Source organism: Brachyistius frenatus, unplaced genomic scaffold (assembly GCF_029030835.1).
Source record: "Brachyistius frenatus isolate BFR_SWC_R1_liver_20210118 unplaced genomic scaffold, ASM2903083v1 Contig_46, whole genome shotgun sequence".
NCBI classification, from domain to species: domain Eukaryota; kingdom Metazoa; phylum Chordata; class Actinopteri; family Embiotocidae; genus Brachyistius; species Brachyistius frenatus.
In genome coordinates this window covers 122,945-146,709 of record NW_027210645.1, presented here as the reverse complement: position 1 = coordinate 146,709, position 23,765 = coordinate 122,945, and the positions used below count along the sequence as shown (strand labels likewise).

Here is a 23,765-nt window from a genome sequence, read left to right as displayed (position 1 = left end):
GACACATGTTAAACTGTAAAACTGCCCCAGATTGAATCACAGTATCATACTCGTGACAGACTTTTCATCTTTTGAGTTCCTCAGAGCAGATAATGATTATGAATATGAGGATCTTTCAGACTGGGGGAACTAGTTCATGTAGTTATAAGAACTGGATGTACACCTTTTATTTGTGTCCACACTGCAGGAATTCAGGATCGTTGCAGTTCCCAGAACTGTTTTCAGCTCCTTTCAGGGTCGGTACTTTCCCAGCAAAAGAGAAACTATAGTGATGTCAGTGAGTACTGTGACTATTTCACAGCTTTACTTTGCTGTCAGACAGGAACCGCTCTGTCACACTGTTCTCTTCAAAGCCACCAGACTCCTTTGGAAAAAAAAAAAAAAAAAAAATCTATATTTTGACCTCACAGAAGACGGGAGTTGTTGTGTTATTGTGTGACTTTGGTGGTGATTTAACTTGTAAGTTCAGATCCAAACTAACACCAAAGTCATGCAGAGGTGTTTTACCATGTTTGTTTGGATCAGTATTGACACTAAAGTCACCCAACAACACAAACAACCTAACTGATTAAGTGAGTGGGAGATCAGCCCCGCCTGTGTTCTGCGAGGTAAAATGACTGTTTTTGTCAGAGGAGTCTGGTGCCTTTGAGGAGAGCGATGTCGACACCGTTCTCCTACAGAAGGAGCTGTCTGTCGTCCCCTCCGGAGCAGTAGCTCACTTGTACAACTGCCTGCTTCTCCAAAGTGTGAATGTGGCAACGTATATAATACTGCAGGGAGTACACTAACTGTGGGTCGGTGTATAATAAGTGTTTAATAATGAGTGTTGTAATGTTAAAATTCATACAACGCAACTTGAAAAAGAACCTGAACCAAACATCGTAATACGTTCTTCAGCTGTATTAAAGTGTTAGATGCTATAAAACAATATATGAGAACAAATGATCATTATTCTAATTGCCATATTGGAGGGAGGGCAGAGAAAGCAGTAACACCTGACCTTAAAGAAGTCCGTACTCTGACTCCCTCATGTGGCAAACAACAAGCTACAAGGTTCTGTTTCTCTTTCAGTTCATTTATTGATTTAACAATGAGACGTCTGTTAAAAAATGAGTCACATCAAGACAATTCTGCTGAAAATAGAAAGTGAAAGGCCAAAACTAAAAATTACACTTTCTCCTGAGAAAACCTATGACAGCGTTGTACAATGTGAGTGAAAACCAAATGTAATTCTTTAACAGACTGTTCAACCAGTTTCATGATAAAACAAGTATGTTAGGATAGTTTCAGTGAGCACTTCATGCCTTTGGTTGATTTGCTGCAAAGCAGAGCAATAAGTTTCACATAATTTCATTATAACCACACTGGTGTTGCAGACAAACCCCGGACTCATTTAAAGACAGTGTGCTGCCAGTTTTTTTTTTTTTTTTTTTAAGTATCCCAGTTAATTTGATCTAAAGAGTAAAAAGTGGTTTATTCTTTACTACAATGGGGTTCTTGACCAACAGTATCCATAAGCTAGTGTTGATTTGAAGGCCACAGAGCTAAATAAGTTGTACTGACTCAGCTGGACACATTCCCATCAAGACCCAGAGCAAACATAACAAGCCATTTAGTATGAAAACACATTTACTTCATTAGTTGGCTCAGGATAACATCACTAAAAAGTTATAGTAAATTATACAACCTGAAGTTTAGCTGCAGTTCACACTGACTTATCTAACTTTAAATTAAAAGATGGAAGGAAACGTTCAAAAACAATCTTCAGAAAGCATCGAACACACGATTAACTCACAAGCTTAAGAGATATCTGCTTCACAGGAGCTTCATATCATGCCACTATTAATAAACTGTTAATAAGAAATATTAATAAGAAAAAAAAAAATCATACTTCACGTTGTTTGGACAAATTATTATTTGTTATGATGTCATTATAGGAAAAATAAAAACCTCATGGCTGACTTTCTAGCCTTTTTACAGTTCTTAACTTGAACTTCCTTCTAGATAGAATTAAAATAGATAGTAGATTTTGAGAAATATGTTTACAGGAAGACACCACTCTCATGTCTGTGTGGTAAATGTGAAGCTAAAACAGCTAAAAAACTGTAAAACAGCTAGCATTGCTCTGACCAAATTTAATTAAATACACTTACCAACACCTTGAAAGCTCACAAACACATTAAATCCTGTTTAAGTACAAAAAATAAACTAGTTTTTATATGGAATAAACAAACATGACACACTGTGCTAATTAGTGAGATTCAGACATTTGGCTAAAAGGAAAAAAAATATTGACTTCACATTTCATGAGAATTTGAATGGGACTCTATGGAGGCTTTTTGGAGCCAACCTCTAGTGGCACCCGGTGATATTGCAGCATAAGCACTTTCCCATCGGCCTCATTCTTCAGACCCGGAAGCTACGTCCACTTTTATATACAGTCAATGGCTGTAGCGTACTGCCGAGAGAGTCTCAGTAAGAAAGCATATTAGCATATTTCCCATAAAGTTAAACTATTCCTTTAAAAAGTCTGTTTTTAAGTAAAACTTACTTATTTCAATCGCACAACCATGCACACATAAAACCTCTGATCAATAATTATATTTTTCTTCATCCTTTCACACTATCTCCACTTTAGGCAGTCCTCTGCCTCTCACATTCATTTTAAATAATTCAAATTTTGAAAACATAATATAGGAACAACAGCTGTAAATATGTGATACATAACCGCTGAATTGAAAGCAATGAAAAGAGTTTAAATTGACAAACATTGCAATGATAATGAGGGGATGATATAATATGCACAAAAAGAATAAAACAAAACAATCAAAATAATCAAATATCTTTTGCAGAGTAATCAAACTAAAAACACGAGAGTCAGATTTGTCGACCACAACTCCTTCAAGGACGAGTGGGCGGTTAATCGTGATACGATATTTAAGAGCTGCTGGTGACATCTGCCTGCAGGGCAAGCAGTCCTTCAAATACACACATAATATTTACTAACCATAAATACCTACACACAGAGCCCTGAGTTCACCGAAGTCCTTCAGACTGTGAATTTTCACATTTTTCTTTTTCCACAGCAAAGTCACGGCCAGACTGGAAGAAGTGTCTCCTTTCAGCGTCCGTGTGTGACCTTGTGGACGCAGCGAGGAGAAGTCATGTTCTCACAGAGGTGCGAATCAGGGGGACGCCTGAAGAATCAGTGTCCGTGTGAGAGGGGGAGTAGGCTGTCGGAGAACTCGAAGTGTGACCTGCAAGGCCGCAGGAAACAAACAAACAAACAAACAAACAAAAGAAATCATGAGTATTCGCCTGGAAAGGAGACAGAGCATTTAAAACCTGTTCAAAAATGTTGCTGTATAGAGTTCCCCACATTATATTATATATAGAAATATATCCATTAAACCAGAACAGTGGTTGGAGCAATGTTTTCTCGTGTGGATCCCTGTTTTGTTTGTTTCCACGCACGTACACAAGGAAGAAGATGCACTGGCTCAAGCACACAGGTGATGCAAATCATGTTCTCAAAAATGGTCTCTAATAGTTCTACTCATGTTTTTTTATAAATACTTTTTTTTCCACGTTCCCTGGATTAGACAGGAGCAGTGAAGAGATAATTGAAATGTGGGCAAATCCAGCAGGGGAATGAGATGCAGTAAAGGTCCAGCCGGCCGGTAATCCAACCGGGGAATCACTGCTGACTACTGTGTTGGGCGACCCCACTACTCAGCCGTTGGGTCACCCTTCAGTTCCACTAATCTACAGGTGGCGCTAATGCACCAAGGAACAGGGCTGACCAGTATATCCATATTATATCAACACTGTGATGTGAGATTAGGGATATTGGAAGACCATAATATGGCATTATTGTTGTCTTTTCCTGGTTTTAAAAGCTGCATTGAATTACAGTGATGGCATTTTCTGAAAATATTATTGTGGAAATGTATTTTGTCAAACCACCAATAGTCATCTGTACAATCTTGTCACAGTATTGATGTCTAGGTGTTCTCATGATGTTTGATTTTGTCCACATCGCTCTGCCCTACCAAGCAACACAACAGCCACTACTGCTCCTACAGCCACTAGTGCTCCTACAGCCACTAGTGCTCCTACAGCTACTAGTGCTCCTACAGCCACTACTGCTCCTACAGCCACTAGTGCTCCTACAGCTACTAGTGCTCCTACAGCTACTAGTGCTCCTACAGCTACTACTGCTCCTACAGCCACTAGTGCTCCTACAGCTACTAGTGCTCCTACAGCCACTAGTGCTCCTACAGCTGCCACTAGTGCTCCTACAGCTGCCACTAGTGCTCCTACAGCCACTACTGCTCCTACAGCCACTAGTGCTCCTACAGCCACTAGTGCTCCTACAGCTACTAGTGCTCCTACAGCCACTACTGCTCCTACAGCCACTAGTGCTCCTACAGCCACTACTGCTCCTACAGCTACTAGTGCTCCTACAGCTACTAGTGCTCCTACAGCCACTAGTGCTCCTACAGCTACTACTGCTCCTACAGCTACTAGTGCTCCTACAGCCACTAGTGCTCCTACAGCTACTAGTGCTCCTACAGCCACTAGTGCTCCTACAGCCACTAGTGCTCCTACAGCTACTAGTGCTCCTACAGCCACTACTGCTCCTACAGCCACTAGTGCTCCTACAGCCACTAGTGCTCCTACAGCCACTACTGCTCCTACAGCCACTAGTGCTCCTACAACCACTAGTGCTCCTACAGCTACTACTGCTCCTACAGCTACTAGTGCTCCTACAGCTACTAGTGCTCCTACAGCCACTAGTGCTCCTACAGCCACTAGTGCTCCTACAGCCACTAGTGCTCCTACAGCTACTACTGCTCCTACAGCCACTACTGCTCCTACAGCCACTACTGCTCCTACAGCCACTAGTGCTCCTACAGCTACTACTGCTCCTACAGCTACTAGTGCTCCTACAGCCACTACTGCTCCTACAACCACTAGTGCTCCTACAGCTACTACTGCTCCTACAGCCACTACTGCTCCTACAGCTACTACTGCTCCTACAGCCACTACTGCTCCTACAGCTACTAGTGCTCCTACAGCCACTACTGCTCCTACAGCTACTACTGCTCCTACAGCCACTACTGCTCCTACAGCTACTAGTGCTCCTACAGCCACTAGTGCTCCTACAGCTACTAGTGCTCCTACAGCCACTACTGCTCCTACAGCCACTACTGCTCCTACAGCTACTAGTGCTCCTACAGCTACTAGTGCTCCTACAGCCACTAGTGCTCCTACAGCTACTAGTGCTCCTACAGCTACTACTGCTCCTACAGCTACTACTGCTCCTACAGCTACTACTGCTCCTACAGCTACTAGTGCTCCTACAGCTACTAGTGCTCCTACAGCCACTAGTGCTCCCTCTTATCATTCAGTCAACACAGGTTTTGGGACATTTTTGAGACTGTAGCTACTTTGTTGTTGTAGTTATGGAAGGGAATATAAAAAAGTCAATCTGATACAGTTTATCTTCACCAACAGTTGTAATAAATGTAAAGGTTAAAAAGAGCTGTATTTTTTTTCATGAATTGCTTTTTGTGTGTTGCAATGGACAAAAAAGTGAAATAAAAATGAAATAAACTAAAGTGACACTGTCAAACGGTGTTTCCATTGTTTCATTTACTGGTCAACAAATCACCTTAGTTCATTCACCCTTTGTTTATTACGTGACTCCTCATTGTTTACTAAATAATTTAGTGACATTTTTTAAGAGAGACACATGCTGTATATGATAGTGTGTCTCAAGATGGGTTTTTGTGTGCCAGTCAATCCTGCCCTGTTTTTTATTCCCACGCCATCAAGCTCAGACTAAACTGGTGCAACTTTGTCTTGTACACAATGTGTTTACACAACAACACAATGTTCAACAATTCAAAGGTAGTTGATGTGCAACTAACCCTGAATACGAGGTTCAATCTGTATGAATTTAACTTTTCAAATTTGAACCAAATCTAATGAAAGAAAATACACAACTACAATAAACCTAAAACAAATACTCTTAAGAGGTTCAATATCATGTTCCCTTTACCAGATTGTATCTATCAAACTCAAAAATGCCATTTATGATAGCTTTAAATAGTAAAGAGAGTTTGGAAAATCTGACTTTAAACACACGACTCGCTTAAAAAAATCTGAGAAAGTTAGCACAAGAAAGCAAATTAATGCACAAGGCCAACGCTAGTTTTCTCATATTGTTATCTTCCCATTTATAGTCCCAGTTGTAATTTAGCACATTTACAACAGTTGAGACATGGACTTCACTGTCCAGTCCAAACAGGAGCATGTGTGCCTTGCAGTGCTCCCCTCACTGATAAAGGTTATTTACACAAGTACACTGCCAGCGGTGAAGCCTTTTTCAAATCGGCCCAGGGTCAATTTTAACAGCGCCTTTATGTTCATCTGCCAGTAAGTCAGTCCACTTATGAATATGTCAGTTGACCCACAAAGCCTCCTGTTGTGTGGATTGTTTCCTGAAATTTTATGGTTGACCCACCAAATGTCAATAAATGACACAGCGATTGACACTGCTGCAGATTCACTGTTCTCACCAGACGACGACACTCCTCCTTACATGTTTACTGTGGAGTAAACATGTATATTTATATCAAAAGACACTTTTAAATGTCATTTTTACCATTTTGTGCATCGTTACAGACACATTAAAAATTGTTGTTATTCAACAGGCTGTATTTACCCAAAGCTGTAAAGTAACCGGACACGATTGTTGCTGCCATAAAAGACAGCGAGGTCATGTCCTCTGCTTTTATTCTGGTACATAAAGGTGTTTTAGAAACAGGGGAGGAGTTCATATTTTATGATTAAAAACGTATACACAGAGGGCGCTTTATAGACCGATTCCAGCCTTTTTAGAATGACCTATATTACAATTATAACTGCTGGCAATAAAATGAGAGAAAGGAACACTATTTAAGCTTTAATTTAACAATTGATTTCAAATAAAATGAGGTTTTTCTTGTGTGTAATAACTTATTGAAGTAGATTAAGGCAGGTTACCTCCATTGTTCCTCCACATGTCCCTGGCATACTGATCGGAGGGGGTCAGCTCTGATATCTGGATGTTGGGATTTGATTTGTAGTCATCTTGAAGAGACAGACACAATGAGACTGTTACCTACTCGAGGCATTTCTGCAACATTTCATAGGTGACACTGATATGTCTGGAGATGAGGAGGGAGAGCTGTCTCTACTTACTGTTGTTTCTCAATGAAAAGGAGCCGCTCTCCCTCATTGTCTCATTCCCGCTGTCCGACAGCGTCCTCTCCACCCTGGAGACTCGAGGCCTCTTCCTGCTCTTCCGAGTGCTGATGCGGATGATGCCGTGTACCAGCCTGCACTCGGCTTCCTGCTCGTCCATCTTGTGCTCCTCCACCAGCTCATTGATGAGATGGTTGATGTCCTTGCTCTTCCTCAGAAACACAGAGTCTGAGGTGCACCTGGCCAACTCTTCGATTTGATACTCAGAGTAGAGCTCCAGCAGCTTCTTAGTGATCAGGGAGTCTACGTCCTCCTCGCCATCCTCCCGGTCATCAAACCTTATAGAGTCACACAGGGACGGATGGCCGGGCTGTGTTTGACCACCGTGCGGCTCCACATATGTTGAAAATGTGGTTTCCTCATCTAAATACTTTCTCGGACTTTCCACTTTGATTCCGGCGATGTGGACGTCCCCCAGCCAGTCTGTGCCGTCCTCTCCTTTGTTGACCCCTGGGTTTGCAGCTCGGAGGCTCACCTTCTCTGGCTCGTCTGGGGAACTCTCGTTTGGTGCCAGGCACGGAGTGAGTATGGAGCTCTGACAGACCCTGTACAGGCCGCAGGTGAGCACGCTGCACATAAAAGTCCGACAGCTCCTCAGAGAGGTGCAGGGGTTGCAGGATTGTGCCTCAGGGGAAGCCTCAGCTGAGCCAGGAATGAAGCCAATCGTCTCTGACTCCTTCCCGTTAGCATCTTCCAGGTGAGCTTTGTGGACTGTCTTTGGCTCTGGGAACGGTAGCCTGTCCTCCACCGGGTCCACGCAGCGCTCCTCATATGACGACCTTTGGCTGCTGCTCCGGCTGGTTCCGAGCACATGGCTGCCGGGCCCCGAGCTGTTCCTCAGGCTGCCACTGCTGCCAGAAGACATGACTCCCTGGCTCCAAGGAATCCGAGGACAAGCATGAGAAATGTGAGGTCAACTGAGGTTTTACTGGATGATAAGACAGTGTTGAAATGCCATCACCCAAAAAACAATCCTGCTATCAATCTAATCTGTCAAGCAAAACCCAAAATCACCTGAAGCCACCTGAGGGCATTTCCCTTCAAAACAAATGTGAAACTACTACCCTCAGGTGGCAGGTAAAGTAGTCTGACTGGTTTTATGGAAAAGACAATCAACTATTCATATCAAATTCACTCACGTGATGTCAGGGAGTTTTGCAAAAAGAACAAGTCAAATTAGCAGAAGAGAAAAAAAACATTGAATTCCTTAAACTCATCTCCAGTGTTTATGCTGAGCCACTTATATAACTTCATTTTAAAACATTCAATGCTCCTTTGCTCAAAAGACAAAGTTGACAACACGCTGAGAACAAACAACTACTTAATGAATATGACCAAATGTCATCATTAAAAGTGATTTTAGTAGTAATGTTTGCCTGGTTTGACTGGTGATGTAGCCAAAGTAAAAAAAAAACGACATTTTTTTAATTAAAATAACAAAGTGCTTTACATTTCCATGCATGCCGAATTGAAGAAAAAACCCCGAATTAAATCTTAAGTGATATTGGTTTATGTTTTGCCGGGTGAATGTGTTATTTGAAAAGACGATGAGCTTTAAATTGACAGATTTTTAAACGGTGTCTGGAGTTCCGTGCTGTGACGTGTTGGGACCTTGGGACGAATGTTTACAATAGTATACGATCAGTAAGCCTTAAACTAACAAGTTAACCGGAAATAGCATTTTGTTGTTGTTTTCTCCAAATTTAACCACAAATTCAATTAAATCTTAATTTTGGACCCACGTGAGTTGATATTTTCTCTTGTAAATTATAACTATTTTCACTTTCATGGCGACTTGTCGCTGCTTCTCTTTCCTCCATTAGAGGACTTACGAGTCTCTCCCCAAACATTACTCACAGTTCACACGGCGCGTCCAGCAGCTGACTCCCGAGTTAATGTTGTCTTCCCCACGTTATGCTCAACATTGATGTTTTTAATCCATAATGGTAGTTCCTTGTTTCGACTCCGCTCCAACGTGCCAGGTTAACTCTAGTTTTCGACCAAATCCGTGTACCTGAGAATCAAGGTGGAGGAGGCGCGCCAGGTAGCTGCAACACGAGGTTGGACTTCCGGTTACGAGCGACTTCAGAAAGTAAAACGCATATTTAATTGGCACTGTGCTTTTTTTTTTTTTTCCAGCATTTTACGTGTTATAATGTCACACTGTAAAGTTATTTGAATCATGCAGCAAATAGCTGAAAAGACCTTTATCAAATACAACGTTTCATCAAAAATATCCTAAAATCAAAAGTAAAAAAAAAAATCCTACTTTTATTTTGGTATATTTCCGGTGCTATTAACGAACCGGCGTCAAGTAAACTAGAACAGACCTTACCGGATGTTGGACTGTTTTTCTAGCTACATTGACATTTCACAATTTGTAGATGTTTGACAGAAAACACAGTAATCACAGTTCAAGTGCTCCAAAACATCGTGGACCGTTTATTTGTATGAGCTCCATCATAATGATGGCTTACGTACAATGTTAAGAGGATTTTTATTTTGAAAGGGATACAACCGGAAACACGCATTTTTCTTTGTGTTGAATTTAACAACATTGCATTTTGCTTCCCGGACGACTCGTTTTATGGAAACGCGAAATATATCGCGACTCATGGCGGGAGAGCGACATACATTAAAAAAAACAAAAAATAACAAAGTTTTGTACTCCGTTTAATTGATTAATTTCGGGACGCCGACGCTCAGCGGAGAGGTTTGTCTGACATGTCCAGGTGGAGCAGGCTAACGCGGCTAGCAGTGGTCCTCAGGGTTTCCAGATGTTCAGTGACTCCGCTGCTGGTTTGAATGGACCCGATGAGAAGCGGGACGACGCGCGGCGGGTTTTCGCCTGAATCGGGGCTAGAAAGTATTTCTGGAACCGGACTTGGAGAGTACACGGAGAGGCATGGGAAGTAACGCAGCTGCAGTTTCGTGCTCGGGCTCTCCCGGTTATTCACAGCTGGATACCAACCGTGTCGGATTAGTGACGACATCTGCTGCGTCCGGCTGCCTCGCAGCGCACGGGACTCGGTGATGTCCATATTGGGACAGATCAGCCGCACCGCCTTTATAAATCATGAAAAACTGCGAGTATCAGCAAATCGACCCGCAGGCACTCCCGACGCCCACCCTGACCCCTCTGCCTCAGCAGGGACACCACGCCGACCCGAGGAAGGAGCCGAAAAGACCCCGGAGGAAGTGGGAAGTTTTCCCCGGGAAGAACCGCTTCTACTGCGATGGACGGGTCGTAGTGGCCCGGCAGAGTGGGGTCCTGCCCCTGACCCTGGGCCTCATCCTCGTCACAAGTGGTTTATTCTTTATATTTGAGTGAGTCCAATTTGTTTTTATTCTAGGTTTTCCATTTTGTCATGTTACCTGCGAGTCCAGTGGCTGTCCTGGTCCAAGGGTATGATATGTGTGGAAGAAACCTCTCTACTGACGAGGCGAACCACATCTTTAAATTGACATTTTACTGAATGGACTTCTGTCCCTTGTGTTGCATCTACTCCAAACTGAACAGCTGATCCTACATACCCATTAAAAGGTGATATTTTTTAGTTACACTAGCAGAGCCGGTTCTGAGGAATTTAGGCTTTAGCTGGTGCTCCTTGCACCACCTTACCCCACCACCCATTGTGTTGATGGAGAACAGACAGTGTCTGCAGGTGGTCCAGAATCAGCATTGGTTGGATTTAAATATTTCAAAAGTGCAGGTGAAGAGGGGAGTAAATTGTGCGTGATCATTGTGTGTCATTTTATATGAACAAAGTAGCTGCTGATGGTGAAACTCAGCCAGTAATATCATCATTAAAGAGTAATTACACCTTGCATACGTCAGCTGTACATACTGTATGATATCTCAATCATGAAACTGCACTGGTTATAATTAATACTTACAAAGGCAGAGCCAGCATTAGTTAACTCAAATAAGATGTCATTGGAAATGTATGTGTGGTTTCTCGAGGCAGACGACAGTAAACGCTTCAAAGAAAAAGGGTATTTATCAAAATGGTGTTTTAGGTTTTTCCTCTAACCACTATAAAGTCTTTCAAAGTTTACTCTAATTTAAGGTGGAAGTAACTGACATTAACTCATTAGCAAATGTTACTTTCATCCAAATGAAGCTACTAATACTGCACTCAGTAAACTATTCATTCACCTTTTCCTGCTTTTCGTCGTCTTGTTTTTCCTCTCAGCACCAGAGGGTTTTGTTGTTTTTGACACGTTATTCTGTATATTTTGTTGATGTTATGGGGGGTGATGCACTGAAGTGATGTTGCAGGCAGCTCAGTTACGTTGTTGTGGGCTTTTTAAATTTTTTTTTCAATATTTAAAAAATAATAGTATCAAAAAAGTAGAAGTAATAAAACAGTAAAAGTTAAAAGTGTACTTTTTTTTTTCCCCCCCCTTACTTGGGGTGCCCCCACCAATGGACAGTACCCCTAGCATTAGCACATATCACCCATAGCTACAGACTGGCTCTACCAAGCACAGCAACCTGTATTTGCAATTTCATTATGTCGTCTGGCCAAAAAGAGGAACTTACTGAAGCCTCATTTGCTCTTGCACTGTGTGAATATCTGTGTTTGTTGCACATTGAAGCCATTAAATGATAAAGGAATAGTACTTAATGAGGAAGTTCTCTGTGCCTCTGGGTAGTGAAAAGTGTGTTCTGTCTGCAGGGATTGTGATGGTGATTAAAAGCACTGAACGTTAATTAAAACAAGATCCTTCAGTGGGTTTAAGAAAATAAAAGGTTCCTGCAGGCTCGGTTATTTGAAAAATAGGGCATTATTTCCCAGCCTTTGATGAAGTCAACGTGTCTCAGTAACTCGTCCTCTCTTTGTCTGGCCGCCCCGTATCACAGCTGTCCCTTCCTGGTCAAACACCTGACCAGCTGCATCCCTTTCATTGGAGGAGTCCTCTTTGTGTTCGTGGTCATCACGCTGCTCCAGACCAGCTTCACCGACCCCGGCATCCTGCCCAGAGCCACGCCGGACGAAGCTGCTGACATCGAGAAACAGATCGGTATGGGATGCGTCGCACGTAGCAGCTGTCGAGAGGGTGTCTGACGAGCTCTTGACTTTGATACCAAGTGTCGTAATATTGTTATCGCAGTTTTTAAGTGCTTACTGATTCCCTCCAGTGTCGTATATCGAGTTTATAGTATTGAATTTAGACCGACGTTGGCTCCGTGTGGCCGTTGTGTTTCCTGAAGGAAATCTGAGCCCTAAACTCAAGTCATTTCTTTGTAAGTTACTCTTTAGTCTAATTTTAGGTCCTGGTTTATTTTTACAGCACAGTTGAGACTGAAGGTATTGTTCTGCTACTATTTCCCTATAAAAAGAAACAGAAGTGTTAGGATTGAAACCTTCGACACATACTGAGTAGAATTTGCCGTGACTGAGTTTAATAAATGCCACTTTGGCTGCCATTAAGGTAATTTCTCTAGCAGAAAGGTGTCCTGCTGCCTCTCTAAATTTGGACATCACGATTGCATGGCTTTGACAAGTCACTACACAGATTCCTTTTCCCCAATCTGCCCTCGTTCAGCTTCAGACCTGTTCAAAGCGCTCCATCAGTTATGTTCGCTGTCAGTTTTATGCCTTGCCAACATTATCTTTCCTCTCCATATGGCGTGCTCCTATAATGACCTTAGTGTCTAAAGTTGGCTTCATGTGCACCTCAGAAACTCCCACTCATGACCAAAGTTAAGGCTGTGGTGATGTAAGATGTTCATATTATCCAACTGTACTGCTTTATTTTCAGCTGTTTTTTAAACAAGGATTGTGGCCCAAGTACCGAACATTTACAAAGCACATCATCATTAAGGAAATATTCCTGACCTGTCGTTGGACTCGGTATTCTCTTCACAAGCGTCTCATTCAAAATTGTACAGCTTTCAATTACATAGGAACTCTCATTTCCTGTCATTACAAAATGCTAAACTATAATGAGAAAAGTATACTGATACATATAATGATACGTTCTGGATGCAACTTTTTAAACCTTATCTATGCGTTATGGATCATACTGTCAACCGTGTGTTCAAAAAAGCCGAAAACGAGAAAGAAAAACCTTCCGTGGACCGTTGGGTTGGACAGCATGACATGTCGATCACTTCACCATAGTGTGCACGAGTGAGAGCTCTGTGCTCCTATTGGTCAACGTCACACACTCATTGTGGAAATTGCCACAATGCAAGAGAAGATTAAAAAGTTCTGACAGTCTTTGTTGGGACGTTGTGAGGCACCGTTAGTTGTCAGTTATTATAAACTACGTACACGTTCTCGTACAACTTTGTCTTTCAGGTCAGGCTGTTATCAGGCCGTAGTCCAAACCCAGCATAAAAATGTGTTAAAGCTGTCGTACCCCAGTGATGCAGTCAGATCTGATTTTACCAGGAAAGTATGAAGGTAAAATGTAAGTAAAAATTTATGAACTGAGAATAAATTATTAGTCATCCCCTACAGTTTTGTTGGTTTTGGTCACAGACTTGAGAATTTTGCTGATGAAGCTTTTCTCTTTACTGAGTCACGTATAGTTTTCACTGTGAATCAGACTTCATTGATTGTGAATCAAAAGTTGGATTTCATGTGCGAGACTTACGGTGGTGGAGGAGACAAGAGTTTCTATTGGTGGGTTTACCTTGGATCGACAGCATGGCTGTACACGCACGCACGCACACACACACACAAAACAAACAAACAAACAAACAAACACACCTTGTTCCCACTTGAAACACTCAGCAGCAGAGGACTGTATATTTCATGTTGACATACCGAGTATTGTTCTGCCCGTATTTCCACCTGCACTCACTGGTTTCTTGGTGGTTCTCCAAAGAGAAGCTTAAGAGAGGAAATAAAAACCTATATTGAGATGATTTCTGTACTTAAAACAACAAAATACCTTTTTATTAATAATGGTAATAAAACATTAGAAAAGTTTCAAAGACAGGACCTTTCATCTCCAGAGCTGTCCAACCAGCCTTCATTCTAATTTGACTCCAAGTCAAATCAGCTTGAACAAGTGAATGTGTTGTTCCTGGTGCTTGATAGCAGTGAATGTGGATTTGGGGCCTTTCTCAGTATTTAGACTGTCAGTAGGACACGGACTATTTCTCTGTAACTATTTTCTGACATTTTACAGACAAAATGATAATTCAATGTATGGAGAAAATAATCTGCCGAGCAATAAGTAATAGAAATAATTGCAGGTTTACAGGAGAGTTCAGAAGATGTCCGTCAAACACACTCCGTACTCAGCCACTGTTTTCTGAGAAGAGGTTCAATTGGGTAAAATAAGAAAGAACACCTGGACCACAGGTGTGTTGAGGCTTTAAAGTCAGCAGCATTCAAATAATACGCTGTGTCTGTATTGTCTCCTCGGTAGACAACACTGGAAACACCAGCTACCGGCCTCCGCCGCGCACCAAGGAAGTCCTCATCAACCAGCAGGTGGTGAAGCTCAAGTACTGCTTCACCTGCAAGATGTTCCGGCCTCCGCGCACCTCCCACTGCAGCCTGTGTGACAACTGTGTGGGTGAGCTGCAGACACACCGACACGCTGACATTTACCACCATCAATAATGAAAGAGGCCCCACAGGGCCACAGTGAACAGGCTTCCATGCTTGCCGGTGTATTTCCAAAACTCCTTTCAATTGAGATGTCAGCGGTTCACCGTGACTTTTTCTTTTATCCCTCAGAGAGATTCGACCACCACTGCCCCTGGGTGGGGAACTGTGTTGGGAAACGCAACTACCGGTTCTTCTACACCTTCATCGTGTCGCTATCCTTCCTGACGGCGTTCATCTTCGGCTGTGTGACCACTCATCTCGCTCTGAGTACGTGGTTTTGTTTTAGTCGGCGGCTTTTTCACGGTTAGAAAACAGTCGAGAGATCAGAACCGACAAGGAACTGCTGTTGTTTGTTTTGTCTCGCTCTGACTGCCAGATGGGCGGGGCTTACAACATTAGCGTTATAGTTCAGGTGTCTGATAAGAAAGATATACAGAAAGTTGTTTAAGTTGGTCTTGTGACTTCTGAACGTCTGACTTTCTTTACCTGGTCCGACTCACTAAACGGTCAGAATAACTGATTACTGCTCTGGAAATCAGCAAAACTACATTTCAACTGTCGGTTTTGGACTCTTGGACTCAACTTTATTCTCTGAAATGGGGTAAAAACCCAGTTTTTGGTGACACTGTTATGTTCTCTTCTCTTTCAGGGGCTCAGGGAGGAAAAGGCCTGGTGTTTGCTCTTCAAGAGAGTCCTGGCAGATATCCTTGACTGGCAGATGTGTTTCAAACTCTTTAAGCAAACGAACACCGTTGATGTGTTTCTTTCCCTCTTCTCCCTTCCTCCGACTGGACGATACATGTCAAATAATTTGTTTTTGCACTTGCTGAAAAATGCCTAAATAACTTCCTCTCCTCTCTGAATATCATCAGTGTTGATAACTGTTGTCACTGTTTCCTTGGTAACAGCTGCATTTGAGACCTTTACTAGTCAACCACACGTGAGCAATGGCGGCAGTCTTCACTTTACGCAGAGAAAAAAAAAAAGATAAAAATCACCCTTAAGACTGAAAATAATAATCATTCTTGTGCCGACCTCCTCACGGATGCTCTCCTTGACAGCGACCTCTCACTGCAGTGGAGCTGGTGATTTGTTTCTTCTCAGTCTGGTCCATCTTGGGCCTCTCAGGCTTCCATACATACCTGGTGGCTTCCAACCTGACCACTAACGAAGACGTGAGTGCTGCCGTGTGACTGATGTTGCAGCAGACTTCCTTTATTTGGTGGCATGCACATGAAATTCAAGGAAAAGCATTCATATCAGATTTGAGGGGAGTTTTAGGAAATGTGTTTGAACTTAATCATTGAAACTTTTGATGCTGTTTGCTCTTAGTTTTTAAAGAGAGTTATAATATCTGCAAATATTGCTGCTTTGTATTGTGGAAGGCTAGCTGGAGAAAATTCATCAACAAAAAATACTAATATCTTTTGAAAAAAAAAAAAAATACAAAATCTTGTAATTTTAATAACCAGAATATATGGTTTTTTTTTGTTTGTTTTTTCAGATTAAAGGCTCCTGGTCAGGAAAGAGTGGAGAAGATGTCTCCAACCCGTACAGTCATAAAAACATCTTCATCAACTGCTGTTCAGTGCTCTGTGCACCCATGCCACCCAGGTGACTCCTGACTCTCACTGACTCTATGAATTATTAACAAAACATGAGGAAACCCTCCAGATGGAGTCTCTTCAGTGGTGCTCATATGCAGCTCTCAGCCACAGATCTCCATGTAATCTGCTGTTTGACCAGACTGCCTCGCATTTTTATAATAATCATGTATTAAATGACAATGTGAAAGCTGAAGCAAACATCAGCTGAATCTACATCTCCCCTCGGCTTCATGCAGATTTGACCTATTGCTTTTCTGCCCGGCTACAACTGCTGTTTTAGTTTACTCTCACATCTGTCATGTCGGCATTTTTGGAGGCATCAGGCAGACGTCTTAAACATCCAATAAACACCACCAACAGCAGACACGCAGTTAGTGGAGCATTAAGCTGCTCTGGAGCCGCAGGTTTCCCTCGGGAGTTGGTTGAGACCAAACCAGATCCAAAGGAGAGCGATTATTGGACGTAGATTCATCGTGTGGACGGAGACTTGAAATGAATGATATTGTTGCTGTGTCATGTTCAGTAGATCAGCAGTAACAACGTGGCAGACTCATGTGAAAGGTGGTCATACATACAGTATGTCATCGTTTCTGCTGCCCCCGAGTGGCCAAATAACATGACTTATAGCAGGTTTAAACATTTGTACCTCCTAAACACTCATTAAACTCCAACCTATGACGTAGAGGAGGTTTCAGCAAATGTGGTTTTATGACTGATTTTGAACTGCAGCTCATTTGTTTGTTTACTTTTTTGGAGAAGAACTTTTTGACAGTTGTGGCTCTTTGCATGTTTCTCCTGTTTGTCTCATACCAGAAACATACGTTCCCACTGCAGGTTCTGCTTCTCCTCTTGTTGTTGTTTAATAGTAGTTGGCAAATGATGAATGGATTATCAAGATAGTCACTAAAAGGATTTTGTCTGGGTTTGCACCAGCCTGTGATTTTTATTAATTTACGAATAGCTTTGTTTTAGCTCCCTTTGAAATGTTTCTAAAATGAATCATCTGAATCCCAGTCTGCTGTCTTATTTTGAAAGATTCCTGTTTCTGTGCATGAAAGATAACGCAGGCTCAAGAGACTCAGTGTTCACTTCATAGTGCCTTTTTAACAACATTTGGAGTCTGTTTGATGTTCAGTGAACATACATGAAAATGTCCACACGAGATATTGAGATTAAAAGAGGAACCTGCGCTCCAGTAACTTTCCTTCCTTCCTTCCTTCCTTCCTTCCTTCCTTCCTTCCTTCCTTCCTTTCTTGCAGTTTGATCGACAGACGAGGTTTCCTGCCCGCGGACGAGTCGGCTCAGACGGACGGCGTGGACATCGAGCTGCCCAGTAAAAGCGAGATAAACGTGGTAGGAGGTTCTTCTCAACTGGCTTTTGACTTGCAGGAACACCCCCCCCTCCCTCGTGCCTGAACCCCCCCGACTCCCACCTAAACTCCTCCTCCTCTGCCTGAGAAGCGTTGTTGGCTGCTGTAGCCTGAACCCAGCATCCGTCTGCCTGCTGGGGGCTCATGTGCTGTATTTACACTACAGTCACAGGTTTATATTATTATTATTATTATATTGGCATTCATTGTTTCAGAGCAAACAACACTTGAACAATGTTAGTTATTTCTTTTATCAGTTAGACAATATTAGCACGCCCTGATTAGAAGTTAAAGGAACAGTCCAACATTTGAGTAAATTTGTTTTTAGAGAGTGAGATAAGAAAACTAACCTCCGTCTCACATCTCCACATTAAAGCTGCTCTGCATGTTTTTCTAAACGTCAGCAGACTCAGTCAGACATGTCAGTTACTCAGCAGTTTCTATTGAAGTTTGCTAACATTAGCCATCGAAGCTACTGGTCGTCCCAGACTATGACTGCAGAGACAAACCTCATGTGTGAGAAGTGTGACGTGTTTTACTGCTCATGACCTCAGCTTGTTGTCTGTGAGGGGAAGATTGTTTCATTTTCAGTCACTTAAAGTCACGTTGTGGTTTGTTCAGTTTAGAGTAAAAACTGCTATGAAATGGTGAACGTCCAAAGTGGAAAAACAAACACCCATAGCACGAACACCTCTGAAGCCTTTCTGTGTTTCCTCGTAGTGTGAATGCTGCGGGGCATTTTCACACCAAAAAATATTTTGGGATTTGGTTCAATTTTGAACCAACCATCTTCACAGTTTAACGTCGCCACTGAAATCCTTGTTCTGTTTATGTCCAGTTAAACAAAACAAAATCATTGTGTAAATAAGACACATTGGCACGTGTCAGCAGGCATATATTTTAATTTGAGACAGCCTGGCCCTGTTTCATGTCTCTGTGCTCAGCTGAGCGAACTGGCAGCTGGATGCTATTCAGCATACGGACATAAAAGTAACTCCAATCTTCTAACATCATCGAACTTCTGTGTAAATACGTCATTTAAATACAAGCTTATGTTTTTAAAGTATGATTTAGTCAGGTGGGTTCACTGGTGGCCTTTCAACTTGATTAGTTTAACTGCAGTGTGTTAAATGCAGAAATTTTCTTTTGATAAAAGTATTACAGCTACTTTATTATAATATATTTTTTACATTTTCTGTTTTTTTTTTTTTTTTTTTTTTTTTACCTTTTTTTATACCTCAGTATTTCGTTCCTGTGCAGTACTGTAAGCCAGCTCAGGAGCTTTTAGAGCAGGAGTTGTAAGAAATAAATCTCTCTTCTTGTTTCCCTGACAGCAAAGAATATAAAAGGATACCTGGAGAGTTGTAGAGTAACTTTTGTTTACATGACGTAGCTGCTGTTCAGACAGTTACAATCTTCTCACATCCAGTCGTGGAGGAGCTGCTGTGTGACATTTAGAAACACAGACAGCTTTTTGTTTACACTAAAAGAACAGTTATAAAAGCTTTTTCTTTATCTACGTGTGCAGAGGATATGAACTGAAAACCAGTTGAAGCTTGAGTTTTGTTTCTAGTCTTAGATTTATTTTGTTACTGATTTAGCCAACATGTAAAAACAAGTCTTTGGACTTCAGCTGATGAACTGTTGACGCTGTGAAGGAAGACCCTCGTTTTTACTGTGTGGTTTGTTTCTCTTGTCATGTTTCCCGACATATGAAAGGTTAAAGTGCCAAATGAAGCTGTTCGTTTCCCTCTTGTTTCCCTTCACGCCTTTATTTCATTTTATTTATTTGTTCCTCTTTTATCTATGTATCTCAAATTAAATTGTATCCTTGTACTTCATCACGTGTGTCATCATTTCTCATTGTTTTGTTTATTCATCCTCTCAGTTCACATATTCCAGAATAATAAGAGAAACTCCCAGTATCAGTCCACTTCCTCTGTGTGTGTGTGTGTGTGTGTGTGTGTGTGTGTGTGTGTGTGTGTGTGTGTGTGTGTGTGTGTGTGTGTGTGTGTGTGTGTGTGTGTGTGTGTGTGTGTGTGTGTGTGACTTCACGTTGAACAGGTGTGTTGGGGCTCAAACAGTCCCATTTTAATCTTATTAAGATCTTATCTTTAAATTTCACCTTTTTCATACCACAGACTTTCTTTACTGTAAGAGGTTTGGTCCTGTTAGACATCTAAAACAGCATATAGAAAATCAAGGGGACATGAAAACGTCAATATTTACACATGTATGTTACAGGATTTTTACTGTCAAATATAAAAATAATGTTATTAACTGTAGGAGGACGCTCATTGAGAGGTGCATTAAAGGGTAATCACAGCTATTTAATCACTGATACTCTATAAAGAAATGATCTGCATGGATTTAGTCATTTAAAATCTGTCTACATAATTACTACAGACTCAATCGATCTGCAATTAAAGCATCGTTGCCTTTTAAACTGAGGTGTTATAAGGATTTAAAACAAATAATCTAGATAACAGTTAATATTTTAAATGTGAAAAACAAAAGGCTTCAAAGACTTGTTCTCTAAAGTCATCCACTAGTTACAGAGTATAGTTTAGCTTCAAGGCCAAAGATATTTTGAAATTAATTCAGTTGAAAGCAGTGTTTAATCAATAGTTTAATGTGGGAAAAATGACTGTATGTAATGTTAACTGCATTGCCCAGAGTGACAATCACCCAACTGCATTTCCACTCAGGTCTTTACCAGAGTAAACATTTACTCCTTTTTAAAGCATTTCAAAATTGTTTTGCTCTTTAAGCCATCAAACTTTGTTTAAGTGAAATTGAAAATGTCCATAGATACTCTCGGGTGTTTCTTGCACTAAGTCAACTATCAAATATGATTTTCTATCGGTCTAATATGGTTCCACATGTAAGTCTGTGGTATGAAAGATGATCTCCTGCTTCTCCTGTGCCGCCTGCTTGAACTCCCAGCGAGCCATAGGTTCATCTTGCACAGCTGTTGCTGCATTCACTGAAGTGATTTCACACCCTGCTGTTTGTCCTGTTAACTTTACTTCTGTACCTCCCCTCCTCCAGTGCACACAGGGAACTAAAGGTCTGCTGGAGTCGGCCACTCTCTCTCCCCTCCTGTCCACCTCGTGTCCTCAGGGGAAACCTCAGACGGCTCATCCCTGCCCCGAAACTACCCCGGCGGTGAACTCTGACCCCTCGCCTCAGCTCTCCACGAGCTGCGGGGCCCACCATGCAGCCAGCTCCTACAGGGACGCCCCGACTCCACGTCACACCAAGACTCGCTCGAAGAAATGCAAACGAGCGGCTTTGCATCTTCCCAACCCGGCCTTCGAAGACCCCGTTTCCCCGACCTCTCCGGACCCCGTTTCCCCGACCTCTCCGGACCCCGTTTCCCCGACCTCTCCGGACCCCGGGCCCGGCTCCAAAGCCAGGCGCCACAAAGGTGCCAGCTTCGCCTCGTTGCACTGACCTGACTTAGACGACGGCTTCTTCGAGTGACACCACACATTGTTTGAATCTTGCATGCTGTAACGCTGTCAGATCCAAGTAATACAAATATTTTCTTTATTACCGTTGGTTCTCTGAAAGTTCTCGGTGGAGTCAGAGTATGACAATCACTGAGAGGTTCTACTGTGACCAATCTGCAGTGGAACAGGAGGGCAGATTGGATGACGATTACTCTGGATGCATCTTAGTTTTTCTAACGGAGAGCGCACGAAACACAAATATCTTTAAGATGTAAAAAGAGCTGTGATAGAGCCATAAGCCTCTCTGATGATTCTCATGTAAAACATGAAATTTACCAGCATGTCAGATTCACCAAATATTGTGAAACAGTGACATCAATGCATCCGCTTAAGAAGCTTTGTTTGGAGGACGAAAGCTCAAAATTGTATACATCTGTACAGAGAGAAGCTGCTCTTAAAGGGAAAATCCCTCCGAGACGTAGAGATCACACATGTCCTTCCTCAGTTTATAGTGTGGATCTGAGCCAGGCGTTCCTTAAACTGAAGAGAAGACACAGAGACACTGATAACGTCATCTCGAGATGTACAGGCACTGAATAATGGAACAATTTGGGAGACGTGGGGAGAAGTTTCAGCAGCTCGATGTACAGATGGTGACAAATGAAAGGACAAACCAACATTTACATTTTGGTGCAGACTTCCAAATCAACTTCCATGCAGTGTTCATTTGGCAACTAACTGCTTGATTTAGTTTTAGCGATTAAAACGTTTATTATTGTGTTGTACATTTATGGCAGAAGATATTAACTGGCATCTCATTGAATTTTGAGTTTAAATCTGATCCAAAAATGTATTTAATTCAAAATAATATATAACAAATTTAGTGAGATAAAAATTCTGTACACCGTTTTGTTGCACCCATCATGGCGCGCTAATTTACGGAGAGTTAACTCTGGAGTTGAGTCGGAAGGAGTCTGAGTGCGACAGCTGCCTCGAGGTCTTCATGCAGATCTCTCCAGTGTTATTCTCTGTTGCACCCAACAGTTTCATTTTGTCCACCATCAGCTGTAATATTCTCTCATGTTGTATCTCAATGATCATCTCCCGACACTTTGCATGTTGGCCGTGGACCACCTGCTTTAGAAAGATGCTTTTTCTTTGCCTCTTTATTTGTGTCACAGCACGGCGTTGCCCTGACGACATCCAAAACAGATGTTATTTATGTTTTCTAATCAGTTCAAGTCTTCTTATGTGACTATTGAAATTTGTTTTGTTTTTGCTTTTAGTTTTCTGACAACAGGATCTGAAATTGAATCAAAGTAATATTGCAGCATTAACGGCTTTAATTTGATCATATCTCTGAAGGCACACCTCATGAACACATTGTATCTCTTTAACTTGGTATCACCCTAAAGCGTGTAATTCACCCATCAGTCCACTAGAGGATACCGTGTCACGTTTTACTTCAACCAACGAGTGAAATGTAGGTGCTTTAGGTTGAGGTAGTAATTTTACATCAGTAATGTTCCATACGTCATGTAACAAACTAAACACACATCAAGCAATTTACTTAAAAGAAAAAACACGTTGATGACTCAAAACACCCAGTTAGGCAACCACCCCGGATCTCTTTCCTCTGGACTTCATCACGCTTTGTACTTCATTATATGACCCGTGTCACCTGACCACCTTCTACCTCGGTCATACATGCGGGGTTTTTTTTTTCTCACACCTACAAGCGAAGTAAAACGTGACACTGACACGGTATCCTCTACAGAACTGAAAGGGTTTGTCAGAAGCCGGTTTCTCAGTCTGAAACGAGCCATCTATGAAAGGTTTGGTGAATCCTACTTGAAACCAGCCTCACAGGGAAAAGCAAGAGGATTTTAGGAGAACAATGTGAAACAGCTCTTGCATGAAACCCATTGTCCAACACGTCACTCCTAAATCTTCATTTGGCTTTTATGTCTGGCAAACTCTGAAGGCTCTAGTCTCACATAGCCAGACCTGTCGCCACCATGTGGTTCTGGTGCTGGAGAAAGGTCATCGATAATTTTGCTGTTAGGGAAAAACACTCAAGACCTGAATTTGTAAAATGGTTTTGAGGAGGGCCGTGTTTTGGTGGAACTTTGCTCTTGTGGTAGGCAAGCATTACTACAGCTAAACCTCCTCAAAACACCACACAAAAAAACAAGCAGTCCCACCTTAATTCATGATCCGAATCTTTGACAAAACTTGCTATGTGTGTGGGTTGCTGCTCGGATGTTGTTGTTTCCTCTAATGACAGAAATTGTGAACACGGTATCTCACTGATCTATGGCAGGTTTCTAACCACAGTCGACATGTGGTGATCCAGACTCTGAAGGCACTTCTCTGGTTTCACCTTTTAATTTGTCACCCATCTGTAACATCTCAGACAAACATTACATGGATTTATTGAGT

General features: G+C 41.9%; 3 protein-coding genes across 3 annotated transcripts; 2 read left to right on the top strand and 1 right to left on the bottom strand.

The window, feature by feature from the left end:
• Positions 1–1,066: 1,066 nt before the first annotated feature.
• Positions 1,067–9,324, bottom strand: kdf1b (keratinocyte differentiation factor 1b). The gene is made up of 4 exons (XM_069703364.1): positions 9,172–9,324; positions 7,252–8,185; positions 7,054–7,140; positions 1,067–3,257 (listed from the first exon to the last, which is right to left on the bottom strand). The coding sequence occupies exons 2-4, from the start codon at positions 8,177–8,179 to the stop codon at positions 3,163–3,165; spliced, it is 1,110 nt and encodes a 369-aa protein (XP_069559465.1). The 5' UTR covers positions 8,180–8,185; positions 9,172–9,324; the 3' UTR covers positions 1,067–3,162.
• LOC138623705 (uncharacterized) lies at positions 3,657–5,449 on the top strand. The gene is made up of 2 exons (XM_069703362.1): positions 3,657–3,661; positions 4,057–5,449. The coding sequence occupies exons 1-2, from the start codon at positions 3,657–3,659 to the stop codon at positions 5,447–5,449; spliced, it is 1,398 nt and encodes a 465-aa protein (XP_069559463.1).
• Positions 9,325–10,355: 1,031 nt separating the features above from the next.
• LOC138623714 (palmitoyltransferase ZDHHC18-B-like) lies at positions 10,356–23,405 on the top strand. Its single transcript, XM_069703371.1, has 9 exons — positions 10,356–10,641; positions 12,182–12,342; positions 14,707–14,856; positions 15,021–15,158; positions 15,541–15,585; positions 15,957–16,066; positions 16,396–16,505; positions 17,758–17,851; positions 20,920–23,405. The coding sequence occupies exons 1-9, from the start codon at positions 10,391–10,393 to the stop codon at positions 21,322–21,324; spliced, it is 1,464 nt and encodes a 487-aa protein (XP_069559472.1). The 5' UTR covers positions 10,356–10,390; the 3' UTR covers positions 21,325–23,405.
• Positions 23,406–23,765: the final 360 nt, after the last annotated feature.

What these genes read in the sequence shown, in the direction of transcription:
- kdf1b (XM_069703364.1), bottom strand. Translation starts at nt 8,179, where the DNA reads ATGTCTTCTGGCAGCAGTGGCAGCCTGAGGAACAGCTCGGGGCCCGGC. An exon ending in CTTTTCATTGAGAAACAACA is followed by an intron (nt 7,141 to 7,251) that starts GTAAGTAGAGAC and finishes TGTCTCTTCAAG; the next exon opens with ATGACTACAAATCAAATCCC. An exon ending in CATGTGGAGGAACAATGGAG is followed by an intron (nt 3,258 to 7,053) that starts GTAACCTGCCTT and finishes GCGGCCTTGCAG; the next exon opens with GTCACACTTCGAGTTCTCCG.
- LOC138623714 (XM_069703371.1), top strand. Translation starts at nt 10,391, where the DNA reads ATGAAAAACTGCGAGTATCAGCAAATCGACCCGCAGGCACTCCCGACG. An exon ending in GACCACTCATCTCGCTCTGA is followed by an intron (nt 15,159 to 15,540) that starts GTACGTGGTTTT and finishes CTTCTCTTTCAG; the next exon opens with GGGCTCAGGGAGGAAAAGGC. An exon ending in ACCTGACCACTAACGAAGAC is followed by an intron (nt 16,067 to 16,395) that starts GTGAGTGCTGCC and finishes TTGTTTTTTCAG; the next exon opens with ATTAAAGGCTCCTGGTCAGG.